Source organism: Anomalospiza imberbis, chromosome 1 (genome assembly GCF_031753505.1).
Source record: "Anomalospiza imberbis isolate Cuckoo-Finch-1a 21T00152 chromosome 1, ASM3175350v1, whole genome shotgun sequence".
Classification (NCBI taxonomy): Eukaryota; Metazoa; Chordata; class Aves; order Passeriformes; family Viduidae; genus Anomalospiza; species Anomalospiza imberbis.
Window position 1 is genome coordinate 61,769,436 of NC_089681.1, and position 14,289 is coordinate 61,783,724.

The 14,289-nt window shown below is 37.8% G+C and overlaps 1 protein-coding gene across 2 annotated transcripts in view; it reads right to left on the bottom strand.

Annotated features, from left to right (window-relative positions):
- The window catches only part of CTNNAL1 (catenin alpha like 1), a 56,650-nt gene that overhangs the window by 22,549 nt on the left and 19,812 nt on the right, over nt 1-14,289 (bottom strand). For both annotated transcript variants that reach the window (XM_068194803.1, XM_068194813.1), the window contains exons 2-6: nt 12,750-12,939; nt 6,819-7,006; nt 2,943-3,062; nt 677-766; nt 182-352 (exon numbers count right to left, since the gene is read on the bottom strand). In XM_068194803.1, the coding sequence (XP_068050904.1) occupies nt 182-352; nt 677-766; nt 2,943-3,062; nt 6,819-7,006; nt 12,750-12,939 (759 nt within the window). The remainder of the gene's footprint in view (nt 1-181; nt 353-676; nt 767-2,942; nt 3,063-6,818; nt 7,007-12,749; nt 12,940-14,289) is intronic.

Consider the following 14,289-nt stretch of genomic DNA (forward strand, 5'->3'; position numbering starts at 1 on the left):
GACAATTAAATTATAGTCACTTCTTGACAGATTCTTTAACATTATGGGACAGTTATTTAAGTCAATACCGCTGAAGAGATGTAGCTCCACGATCTCAAATCTAAAACCATTTTTTTTCCCCAAAATCCTAGTTAAGAGGTACTTTACTGGCTGTAGAAAACAATATTATTTCTACTCTTACCTTGAATTCTTTGATGCCAGAATATATGCTGATGGGGGCCATTTCATTTTCTCCATTTGGTCTAGAGTCAGTTACAATTTCTATCACCTGTTCCAAAGCTAGTCTCATCCGATGAAAAACTCCATCTTTGTTAATACGAGCAGATTCACAGTCTGGATGCCTCAGACAAGTCTTTTTAAAGAAAGTAGAGTAACTATTATGAAAGAGTACACATGCAGTACATTAAAATGAATGATCCCTGCTAAGGCAAGTCTAAAGAACGCATTTAGAATATGGTGAATTCTTTCTGTTGAACGGCTGTTAAGTTAAATTCACACTGCTACTTAGAATATAAAGATTTTCTTTCCTCATTCTTTACACTTATACCCTTTTTATACCCTTCTTATACCCTTCCAGAAATCTGAAGTGGGGCTGCAAGAAGACAGTCAGCTCTCCTGGCAGATGCCATGCTTTGTGATTTAGCCAAGTTGTGTAAGGGTGCACAAACTCACTCACCTTTGAAGCAGTCAGAAGCATCATAGTGCACTTCTCAAGAACAGCCCTAGATGCTGCCATTCTAGCCTTTTTCTTCTCATCCTTCAAATCCTAAATACCAAAAGAAAAAAAAAAAGACCCAAATATTACACAGTATCTAAAATATTAACTTGTGAGACTGGAAAAAGAACTCTTGCAAGTTGTGCAAGAATGGGTTGTGAGAAAGGTTTCTAATTTCTGACAACTGCTGTTTTCAAGCCTAACTCATGATCTAGAACTTACTTTTCAGACAGACTTTAATTTATGCATTTATTCTTGGCTCTATTCTATTCAGATTTCAAAGAAAGAAGATCTCCAAGATACAGAGCATGTTACGTAAACTGTTGCTAATTTTGATACCTTTATCATAAGGCATTATTCATAAAACAGAAAAATGAGGTGAAAAGAATAGCTGACAAGAAATATTTTCTGAAATGGAGGGGAAGATAAGGTAGAAACAGAGAACACCTGCTTTTCATTATACTGCAGTGAAGGAAATGTAAACTAAATATTTTTTCTACTTGAGTGTTATATTTGCTATGTAACAGTAATAAAAAAGTCTTAATAGGCTGAAAAAACAATTACTTGGTATTTCTCTGCTCTGAGTACAGAAAATTATCAAGAACTTTCCAGGGAAAGATGGATACACCTGCAAAACTGAACTATATCCCCAGCAAAGTTCATCAAAACAAAAGAATTTAGACTCCAAACCAGGATGTCGGTGAAGAGGGCAAGACACTAATCCCTCAACATGCAAGAGGGTCTAACAAGGGGAAGAACTTATAAAGCTACAACTACAGTCTTCTCACTGCTCACAAAGACAGCTGAGCGCTGAGTGTCAAACAGGCAACTGAATGGGACCAGCTGAAGTTTTACAGGATGTAATGAATCCTAATATACCCAAGAATAAAAAAAAAAAATCACCCAGATAAATCACAGCAGCAGTCTGTTTTGACATTTTCATAATGTTTGTATTTAGCAACTACAGAAAATCTTTAAGATCAAAACCACATTAAAAACCAAATCAACAAAACAACAAAACAAGAAAACAGTTAATTTCTGAAATTCTGACATTACACTCTGATAAATCTGATGGCACTCAAGAATTTATGGCACACTTAAAAATACTGTGTAGTAGTGCCACATAGCAGTCTACACACTGTAAACTGAGCATATCAAGAAAGTCCTGACACAATTGAAAAAGTGGTAACATAGCACTCTTGCCAAAAGAGTCAAGTAGGCAAGGAGGGGAGAGCAGAAGACCACTTAACACTGAAAATTCAACATAGTTGAAAAGTGACTAAGACTTCCTATTAATTCATGTTTCCTTTTCAAAGGATCAACTGCTTGAGAGAAAAAATACTTCAGGAAAAAAAAAAAAGAGAGTGTTCACTTCTAAGCAGGTATTTCCTTTAAGTAGCTTTCCCAGTAATAGTTCTTTGACACCAAGCATGCACATATCAACAGTAAAAGGAAACACATGATTTTGGCCAATTTGTTTATACAAACTGAATTCTGAATTTTGCTGGATATTAGGGACTCTGTATATTTATAACAAACCCTGGTTTAGCTCTGAACAGAGGATTGGATTATCAAGGGAAAGCAACTAGAGCTCACAGCAGAAGTCTTAAGCCTCAGCAAACCCTTAAATTTACATGGAAGTAGTCGGGAAAAAAAGCTTTCAGTATGAATGAAAGGCTTTGAAAGAGTAGCTGTCTGTGAGAACTAAAACTCATTGCCCTAATATAAGAAGGTTTTGACCTTAACCTAGAAAAATATTTCATAATAATAATAATAATAATAATAATAATAATAATAACCCAAACTCTAACAAGCCACCAAGCAGACGCTTTATTAGAATCCGTTTGGAGTTTTTTAAGATAATGAAGTCCTTTCACTACATGCAAACATCAAATATTCCGTCAAATAACAACAGACAAACTCTCTACCAGAGTAATGAGCCAGAAAAGTTAGAAACAAAAGACAGTGACTGAAGCCAAAAGACAAAGAAAATAACCCACACCCAAGCTTCTGGAAGATATGCAGGGCAAACAGTGCAGCCATATTTCTCAGGCTGAGCTTTAAAATCAAAAGATGTGTTTTGGGTGGAACAAGGAGAGGCGAGGTTCCAGAGACAGGACATCAGCAATTGTTTTGTTTTATCATCCCAGAAGAACCTATACCTTCCTGATAATAAGATGAAGATGATACTACGCAACATCTCTTACAACCGCTTACTAATACTTACATTTTGCCGATCTCCAGTTAAATGGGCAAACTCCACCATTTCATTTCCAAACTGGCTGAATATCTGTACAAACTCCTGAAAACTACTGACTTTTTCCAGTTGCTCCATTGTTGCAAGAACCTGCAAGATAACAGAAAATACTGTAGATTATCAAGATGCCGAACAAAAAACATTATCATTGAACTAGGAGTACTACTATTTACAGACACTCTTAAGGTGTGTAGTTTGAAATGCATGTATTTTGTTACTATTTAAGCATTAATAATTCAACAGCCAGAAATCAAATGTAAGTGAATTATCATGCTTCATTCAAAGCGAGTCATTTGTTGTCCTCCCTCAAAAAACATTTTCCTTGTTCCTCACAGTATTAAGAGTAACAGTATTAATGGATTCAGCTTCCAGATTCAGAAAAAATGTGGTTTTAAATTTAATATGACAGTAACAAGATTGATACCCCTGTGTTGTAACTATCCATTTCAGATACCTAACTTCTAAAGTCCAAAATCACAGTAGCACAGACATGTGTTTCAGTGGCTGTGTATATTAAAAAAAAGCAACAGAATTCAACAAAACTGAACAAAAAAATTAGAAATAAGTGAATACATAGTTTTATACTTTCCATAACAACCTACTCTAACTCTGGAGATTTCTATTAGTTGCATATAAAACAAAGAACTAAATATACACAAGTTGTACCAAGTTGTTACTCAAGACACATGAAAGCATGTAAAATCAGCATTTTTTTAAACATTCAGCAGAGACTACCATAGAGCTTATAAATTACTGATTACTAAAGGTATCCTGTGAAGTCACTACATTATGGATTATAAAAGAAATTAACATCTGCATTTTTCAGGTTAGACATATACTTGCTAATCTCAAAGTGATCTTTCAAATCCACTAGATGTCTTCAGAAGGGAAAACACTCAAAGCAGTTCTGTATTGTCTTTCAGACTGGAGATAAAACACCACATGAAAATTTAACAGACTGTACTTGAAAGGGAGAAACTCCAACTGATTTTTCCTTTTTTATGCCAAAAGTATCTCCCCCCAACTACAAAAACAGTGTACACACCTGATTATGACAAACTCCCCCTTCCCTGCAACCCTGGCAAACTCTCCTAGAAGCACCCATTTGCTTGTGGCAGAGCAGCTGCTCGATCTCAGCTGTAACTGTAAATGTAAATGTAAATGTAAAGCAAATTGCCCACTAAACTCTGTAACTGCTGTAGAATTCACAGCTTTATCAAGCAGTATTAGACTGCAGCAATCTGTTTGAGGATATTAGGCTGGGCAACCAGTTCCACAAAGGCTGCAGAAAGAAGTTTTCCTGATTGGGGTGTTGATGCATGAGAAAGGCTGGAGTATGAAGGACTTGGAAGGAAGACGTATAAAGGTGTGAAAATAGCAGTATGAGAGTGGAAGGAGAGAACCACAGGACTGGGAAAGTGAGGATCTAGAAAAGTAAATGTGGCTAAAAGAGGAAAAGATACAAGCTAAGGTCCAACTTTCTCTTCTAAGAATAGATAAAAAGAAATATTAATGATGCTCAACCATTCTAGGTTTAATCAAATGTAGTACTTTATGAGTCTGACCTTGTTTGCAAAAAACTCTGTTACAGTCTTCTGTGGTTTTCTCATGATAAATTTCTCGTCAAATAAAAATTACAGTGAAAGCACATGCATTTCCATTACACTGAATAATTCTAGACATCCCAGGCAGAGCTGACATTCCAAAAACCTGTATAGACAGCTCTAAATTTGTCTAAAGCTTATTCAAGATTCTGATAGAATGCAAAATACCTGTGATGTCTTCATAATTTTTGTTTTAAAGCTTTGCCAACAAGAAACACGCAGATAATAATGAAGATGTACATATTTTAATTAAAAGGTTAAAATTTTGTTAAAAACCCCCAAGGCTTTAAGCTCTTATTAACATCTAAATTAGCACTAGGTATTGCACAGCTACATCTGCAGGATGAATGTCTCCTTGCAGACAGCAGTTGTAGACTGACATCACTTCGGGGCACATCCATATTTTGATCCAAAATGAACAATGCAGCAACTCCCCCACTATCTGTCACTTCCCTGCTTATTGTTTTGGCTCTCCTAACCTGAATGGTGCCAGTGAGTGGAGCAAAACCTTAAGCTCACTGATGCAGTGACTAAGTCTGATGGACAATGAAACTGATCTTGTAAAGGAAAGATTTGGTAGGAAAGATGTAGGCAGGTATGGAAGAAAATGTATGCAATCCAAGAACACAAGGACAGCATATATGGTGCAGAGAATGTTTAGGTTGGATATCAGGAAAAGGTTCTTTACTCAGAGGGTGGTTTGGTACTGGAACAGACTACTCAGGGAAGTGGTCACAGCACCAAGCCTGAGAGAGTTCAAGATGCATTTGGACAGTGCTCTTGAGCACATGGTGTTACTCATGGGGAGTGCTGTGCAGGGCCAAGAGCTGGACTTGGGTCCCTTCAACTCAGGATATTTTACAATTCCGTGCCTATGGGAGTCAGAGTCAGATACACTTACTTTGGACTATGAGATTGCTTGAAATTAAATGCTGCACCTATGCTTACTATATTCACATTGGTGTGTATATGACAATATAATAATAAATAAATATTATTATAAATATAAATAAAATATGACAATATTTTCATATATATTTAAAATTACCAGAAACCTAGCCTGCTCCTGAAAGGATATATCCCTCCTTATCCTTTCATGATACGTGCATTTGCACAGTTGCTCCATATCTTAAACCTGCCACTTTTGGAAAGGTAAATGAATTTGGATTACTGCATGGCTGCAGACGACAGCAGAAAAGCAGCCAAAGGTATTAAATGCACCATTCTGGTCTTCAGTGCAAAAAAAAAGACCAACACTGCAAGGAACTTCAGCAAATTGATATTGATAACACTGCTGCCAATTGAATCAACCGCTGAGAGAAGAAATGAGCACAAAGACAGCAGATCAGTGCAGCCAAGTCTAAAGCCAGAGAGAAGCAGGTAATTTCACTGGTTTTGAATCCTGGACTGAACTAAGTGTCTTGGATCTAGGTGCTGCAAAATAGAGTCCAATGGGTCTAGAAAGTAAACTGGGACAAAGGAATAGAATAGAGACAGCATAAGGAGTCAAACGTGGAAAGAGGGACACTGCTCTGGATTACAAGCTCAAAATTAATGGAAACCCCCAGGCCTTATCAGGTTCTCATTTTTCAAACATAGGATTTTTCTATTTTTGTTTTAGCACATTGTGAAGAAGAAAATGGAAGAATATCCTACAGGCAGACAGTGAAGTCTGCACTGCATGAAATAGATTATATTTGAGGTTAAATAGGCCTTCACAGATTCTTTAAACTAACCAAGTAATTTCATTCTAAGTTTCAAGACCTAAGTTAAACTGCACAGAAACCTTTTAATCTGTAAACCTCACTTCACTGGCACAGACTTTTATGTACATTCCGTGCAGCTTTTTGCCTAGATGCCATAATGCTCTCCTTGTCTTGATCCTGTCATTAGCAAGTAGAAGATTTATTGACCATTTAAATCAACAGACACACTTTTCACCTCACAGCAAATTTAAAATTAAATAAGCAGTTACACAGGATCTTTTCCAACATAATGAATGAATAAAACAATGTGAGAGACATAAAATGCAGAATCACTGAAAATTGTTATTTTAATCCTACTGACTTAGAGCTATCCCCTTTTGGATACGTGGTAAGTAAACATGTGCAAGACATTCATTTTTATATCTTTATTTTATAATTCCTCCAGAGAGACAATGACAATATCACATTTACTACTACCACTCTTTTGCACTGACTACAGGTATCACTTGGACAGAACAGAAGTGAAGCTACAATACCTTGTTCCTGGAAGTTATAATTTGCTTAATAACAATTCTGTCTGCTAACACCAGCACCTTTGTGACAGAAGAAAGCAATAACCTTGCAGCTTTTACCACACCCGTTTTGTCTGTAAAGATTGTTATGTGGCTATCAGATTCTGGATGATCCAAGCTTGCCACATCTGTAAGCTGTGCGATTGTTTCACCTAGAAGGAAAAAAAAAAGTGATTTTCCATACTTAGAAGAAAGACACTGGGCTATTAAACATTCTTAACTTTTATATTTGAGGGATAAGACAATTTCAGAGCTATCTAAAATGCTTTTTATTTCACTTTACTTCCTTTGACTGACTGCTGGTGGCACCCTCTCCATATTTAAATGTGGATTACTATTCACTACTACCTTATTCTTCCATCTGTAACATACACTAATTTTCTTACAGTAATCTACAGCTATTTGAGGGGGGAGTGATGGGCAGAATTAGGGAGTGTGGAGGGAGAAAACATTAATGGGAGGTATTTTTCTGATTTTAATAGCCAAAGTCAGACCAGTATCCACACTTGCAGCATCAATCCACTGAAATAGTGGGATGCAGCAAGGAAGAAAGAACTATAAACTCCCCTCCACTTTCCAAATTTCAGTTAGCATTCCTATAATTTATAGGTTTCCTACTCCTGTAGAAGTCTCCAGGCATGAATAATAAAAAGATTCCACACAGTAACTTTACAACTTGGAGGAGTGAAGCATTATAGTGAGACTACTGCACTTTACATTCAAAGAAGGGCCACTAAACAGGGCACTGTCAGAGACAGGAGAGGAAAAAAAAGGCAACTTATTTTCAGTTCATCACCATCTTTTTATTCAACTTGGATTTAGTTAACTAGATAGTTAAAAAGGCTTAACTGACCACTTTTATTTTTTATGCAGATAAAAACTCTACATCCACTGCAGCTAATGGATTCCCTTATCTGAGAAAGAAACACAGACCATATCCAATTGAATCTTCTGGAGTACCCTAGATAGTATTGCCACACAGGAAAGACAGAGCAATCTGTAACCAGAGAAGGGCTGCTGGGAGACTGAGCTCAGGCAAGTTCTGAGACATGATTTTTGTTAGCATTCAAGACAAGATGTTCAACCTACAGCTGACCTATAGATCATCCTTAAAGATAATATCTAGGAGATTTGATCAAATTCCCTATGACTCATTTGCAAAACCTCAATATAGGTAATTCACCTAAACAGGCAAAATACTCCAAAAGCCTGATAAAGTTAGTACTCCCCCTTGAAGATGTACTAGTACTCCAGAAATACCACACACTACAGAACAAGGAAGGTCTGATAGTCCTTCAAACCACAGAGCTCCACATTTCATAGTGCTTCTCTCCTCTGATACTCATAATCCCTTGGGTTCTTAAGCTTCACACCAGTCTCTACTTTTTCACCTTTGTCAGCAGATTAACCTATTTCTGTGACATCACAATATCTGTGACAACATAAAATGCTGTAGAATCACACAGAGAACAATAAAAACAAATGCAAAGTTCTTTTGATAACCAAGAAAAGATGAACACCATTATCCCATTTCTTATGCTATGGGATTCACCTTCTTGAGGATGAATCAAGTCATAGGTGAAGCAGCTAGTTACACAAAGAGTTATCAGAGAACACTGAAACACCTGCAACATCTGCCTGTCAAAAGCTCCAGATAACCACAGAAACTCAAGACTTCTGGTAACAGAACAAAGGCTTCCTTCTCTGCCTATAGATCTGCAACTCTGGGAACAGGAATTAACCCCTGTGAGTAAGCTATGAGGAACAAGACCTGTTAGGGTAAAGAGATGGAGCTAGAGAAGCTATACTCAGCTGGGTGTACACCAGTCCATAAAACACATCTGAGCATGTCAAAGAAACAGTTCAGTGTCACTGTAATTCTCCTACCATGACTGAGAGATTATGACAATTGGGTGATATTTCCAATGATAGAAAGACAACTGTCACATCCATGTCAAAGAAAGTTTACAAGAAAAAAATCAGGTTATTGTGGGCTAGTCAGCCTCACATCAGCATCCAGGATTACCATTAAAATAATCTTGGAAAACATTATCACATTAAGCAGAAAAAAAAAGCAATCCGGAAGAGCCATCATAGACCTGCCAAGGTGAATAGTCCCTTATTGATCTGAGTGCCTTCTGTGATGAGATGACACTGTTTTTAAAAAAAGAAAGTAAGGAATGTCGTGCATCTCAGCTTCAGCATGGCTCCTGCCATGATCTCCCATAGTTTCCTTATAACTTCATCATATGGACTAAGTGAACAAAAAGGTGGGTAGAAAACGAACCTGACTGTCGGGCTTGGGGATGGATGTTAACAGGTACAAAGTACACTGGGCAGTCAACTTCCAGTGGTGTACCTCTGGGACTGACAGGAGTCATCAAAACTATTCCCTGGATGATGACTCAGCATGCTCAGCAACTGTGTGAACAATATCAAAGTGAGTGAGTGTCTGATACTGTGGAGGGCAGGACTGCTAGACAGAGGAAGAGGCTGAAAAAAAAATGATCTAATAGAAAATCTGTGAAGTCCAAGGGCAGTAAATACCACATCTGGGCCAGGGTAACCACTCAGCCCTACAGGCTGAGATCAGATGTCAACAGGGAATGTTCGTGGGTAAAGACATAGCAGGCCAACAAAGATTTGAACAGGAGTCAGCAATAATGGCCAGCTGCATGTGGAAGGCTGCAGAAATGATTCTTTCCTTCCTTCTGGCACTTGTGAGCCAGCATCTGGAGTACCATGTCCACTTCTGGGCTCCTCAACACCTCAGCTGACACAGTGAGGCAAGTGACATAAAGGGAGACCTTGAAGGGGGAAGTTTATTCTGTCCCAAGAAGAGATGGTCAGTGGTAGAGTTTTCTGTGTTCTACATCTGTCCCCCCAGGGGGCAGGTATGGAAAGACACAGACAGACTGATCCCAGGAGGTATGGTGATGGAATAAGATGTAAGAAAATACTTTTGCCACAGCAGAGGTAGTCAAACACCCTTAAGTAAGGGCAGAAGAAAGAAGTAGGAAATGAGCAGTGTACAAGATGTACAAGTGTACATGATCTCCATTCTTGGGAGTTAAAATGATGCTTACAACTTTAGTTATTCTGTGATTCCATTTATTCATTTAAATTTCCATTTTCAGCCTTCTAAATTTAGCCCTCTCTGTACCAAAACCAAAGCAAAAATAGGAGAGAGCTATTTTTTTGCTTTTATTTTACTCCATGTCTTCCTTTAGGGCTATGTAGTCAACTGGCAGAGAATACTGGAAAAGCTATGACACTTATTCCTGACATGTGCTTTCTCTTTTAAATTAGCCAGTCTTTCTAGTTTTTAGAGAGAAAAAGAAGACAAAATCACAGATCAGCATCTAAAATGTGCTTCTGTAAGTTACATTCCACTACTATACTATCACAGTAAACACTGACACAGTGCAAGAATAATGTCACCCAAAATCTGCTACATGACCCTCTGCAGTGTTTTAGGATTCTATTTTGAGTCAATCAAATTACAAGGTTTATTACAAGGAAATAGTCATAACAAGTCTGAAACACTTCAAATCACTCATTATACCCTTCTCAAGAAACAGATACAACATCTGTCATCCTTCAAAGCCTCTGCAGAATATGCAATTGATTTAAAGACTCCTTACTTTTCTCAGAAATTGAGATGCTTAATGTTCTAAATCCTTTTGTGCTCAAATATTTTATGCCTTGCAAAATCTCCATTCCTAAGACACAATCTAATTTATTGGCTAAAAAGAAGTATGAACAGCTCTACCAGATTCCCTGCTCTAAAAAGCAAAGGCTTTCTGCTGCCTATGCCCTCAGTACATAGGGTTTATTAATATGGTCAATATTCTTGGCTATAATTGTCCATGTAATTTTTTTGGCTTGCTTGGGAACACCAAAGTTATTAAAAATGGCACTTGAGTTACCATGTTCAGAAACTGAGTTCAGACGACATTTATCCATAAGAATTTATCTGCTCAAAGGACCGCGTTACTTTGTCCAACACTGAACAGTCCACAGAGATACAACTGGCACAAAAAACCCTCTGGGAACAAACGTGTTTGCTATACTGAATTTCCCATGTAAGCCATAAGTTAGATCTCAAATGCAATGAACAACTGAGCCATGCCAAAGTAAACGTGAGGCTGACAGAAATGTAAACAGGCCATATCTTCACTCCTGTTATTGCATAACAGGAAATAAAACTTTCAATACAAAAGAACTATAGTCTTTTGCTGGGATAAAGTATCACAGACTATTTTTAGGTTCTGAGCTCCTCCTGCATACAGTGATAGGGAGAAAAAAATACTTAACCACAGCCTAACTAGCAAGTCAAGAAAGAGATTCAGACTGCACTGCTCTTCCAGCAGCTGAGATTATTGATGTGAACTTTGGCAGTTTTGGTTTGTCAGCATTTTACTTGGATCTCTGAAGATATGCTTCACATAATAATTGGAATGATTTTAAAATAGGACATTTCTGTTTGCAGCCAAGTTTACTGGAGCGACTAGGAATTTTCATTTTAAAGTTAATCCAGAATAGTCCTTCAAATCCCAAGAACAATCATTCATCATCAGAGTATTTCTAGACATTGTGACTCATTGTTGAGAGATTTTCAGAGGATTTCTTACAGCACCATGCCCAATTTCTAAGCTTCTTTTTTCATTTAATCACAAGTAATAGCATGAACTGCATCCCCAATGTCTGAGGCCAGAACGGCAATCCAACAAGACGTATACCAGTTAGGTCAGCAAAGACAAGTTCTTCAGGACTCTGAGGTAATTTCAAAGATAAAAACCAAACAGCTACCCAAGCCCCCTTTTTAACTTAACAGATCAGTTTCAAGTACAGTAACCCACATCTTGGAGTAGAATATTGCTCCATCCTACAGTAGTCAAGATATTAGTGTTGAAGGGTTGTTGAAGGGTCATTTATTTGTCCCCACAACAGAAGCTCAAGACTGTCACCCTGAGACCACAGCAAGCAGAATGTGTATCACACTTGCAGGTTCATCCACCTGTTCAAATGGAAAAGCTTTGAGTAGAGTTTCCCATAATCCAAAAGTATTTGAAAGCAAAAACAAAATGTCACCCCACTAACAACAAAAGGAACATTCTACTAGATGTCATATCGAAGCCTACATTGCAGATTTAAAAATATGCATTTACTGAGGGCCACTGAAACATTATGCAAGGAATAGTATTTAGTATCTAGGAAAGCAGTTTTTAGCATGACACTGACATTCTCTTACAGCATCAGAGAATGCAATCCCCTATTCACCTGAACAGAGTCTTCTGGGGGAAGGAGAGTGACAGCAGGCGACTCAATTATCCACACTTCACATTCAATTCTTACACACAGCAAGTTTGCAACAAAACGTGAATCCAGCAAAAAGACAAGCACAATATGATTTTCATTCTAGTGAGTGGAGTCATCAGATGACTGATGTGAGTCATCTTACTGAGTCCTGATGAAATATGGGTTGACACTGACCTTCATTCAGACACTGAGATTTGGAATGCAGTGACCTCAGTAGCATAACACTCAAATAACTTTAAATACTCCACTGTTTTAACTTGGCAGCAATAAACTCTGAAGTTGCATTCCCAACACTCTGCTCTTTGTCTGTAGTAACATCATAAAAAAAGAGCAGTCAGGTAATTCCTTGAGGCAAGTGATCCTATAAAAATCAAAGCCAACACACAATTCCATTCCCTATTCGTAAGATGACAGCAATTAAAGTAAGTGACAAAATCAGGTAACAGATCAGGCCTTGAATGAACCAGCAGAGGAAGGTTAAGCAATTAAATAATAAAGTTCTTACATTATGCCTGACACTAAAAATAGTGTGCCAAAACCAGCATAAGTACAATTTCATGAGTAACTACATACCTGCTCTCCTTGCCTCGATGCAAGCAACACTCATTTCCTCCTTTAATTCATGGTTTTCATTGGCTATGGCTTCACCCACAGTAACAAATCTCCCGACTGCCAGGTTAACGGCCTGGCCCACTCGCTGGATTGCTTGCAGAGTCTTGTCTGAACGCTTTGGTTTATCTTTATGATTAATAAGAGTAGTTATCTGCAAACAAGAATAATTATTTATTAGAACATTTCAATTTTAATACTAAATGCAAGTTTTGAATTGAACTCAAGAATAGATCTTTACAGTACTTTGCTAATAAAACTTAGTTTTGTGCTGTGTCATGAGGTATCATTTAACTTCTCAGAGAATGAAAAAAAAATTGAAGTGTAATTAAGGTTGCTCATCTGCTCAGTTTATCTCAAATGAAAAGAGAGACTTTTACTTTTATTCCACTCCCATTTGCAGTATTAAAATAAGCTCCCCTGGGTCTCAACAGCCTTTCACAATACACACATAGCCCTTCCTCCATTAAAATATCCACCATACTCATACCTTAAACATCCTCAATTACACGTTTCCTAGAATTTAGAAAAAGGTTGCTATTTTGATACAAGTTATCAGTAAAACAATTTGTGAGGACTTTCCTATTTTGAGCTCCCCAGTTGGCTTTTCTGCCCACTGCAAAGTGCTATACATTCCCTCTTGGATCACACAGACTAGAGATCAGCTGCATGCTGGCTGCAGGAGACTGAAGATTTGTCCAAAACACCAAACATGAGGAAACGAGATCCTCTCCCCTGACAGAGGAAAAAGGCAGGATTGCAGGAACAGCTTCTGAACCAAGGCATCGGGTAAACATGAGAACAGTAAGCAACTCACAATTAACTAACTATAAACTTCATTAAAAATCTGAGCTTTACATTTTTTGCTACAATTCTTTTTTAGTGAGAGGCAGGAGAGAAATTAAACTCTGTAGTTTGAAACACCCTAAACCAGCAAAAAAACCCAACAAAAATAGTCCTGCCTGTCCTTGTCACATACACTCATGTTTGCAATGAATTTATCTGATGTGGGTTTAACCTCAGTTGTGGAGAAGGTGATGCTTGTTGTTTCAATTTTCCCCATAATCAGGTCCCCAGACTGGTTCACTGCATAGGTTCATGAATATTTTTTGGTGGCAAAAGGGAAACAGTCCAGCCTGAGGAAAGATGGGCAGAAGCGCTCCTTTCAGCAGGAGTATAGTTTAAAATACCCACAGAACTCCACTGTAAGCCACATCCCCAGGAGGTCAAAGATGTCTGTTTAGATAATCTCAAAATTACATGAATTGCTTAAGTGTCTGAACATCTCAGCTATATCAGCTTGATCACAGATGTCTTTGCCATTCCTCAAAAAGACATAAATCATCATTCACTCATGCACCAGTCAAGCCTGGGGTGGGATAGCTTACAAGCTGTACCTGTAATCCTCACTACAAATTCAAGGACATAGCAGGAAGCAATGTAGGAACTGTTTTAGTTCACGATTTAATCAATGCCCAAGGTTTACCCTTCAGATATCTGAGTT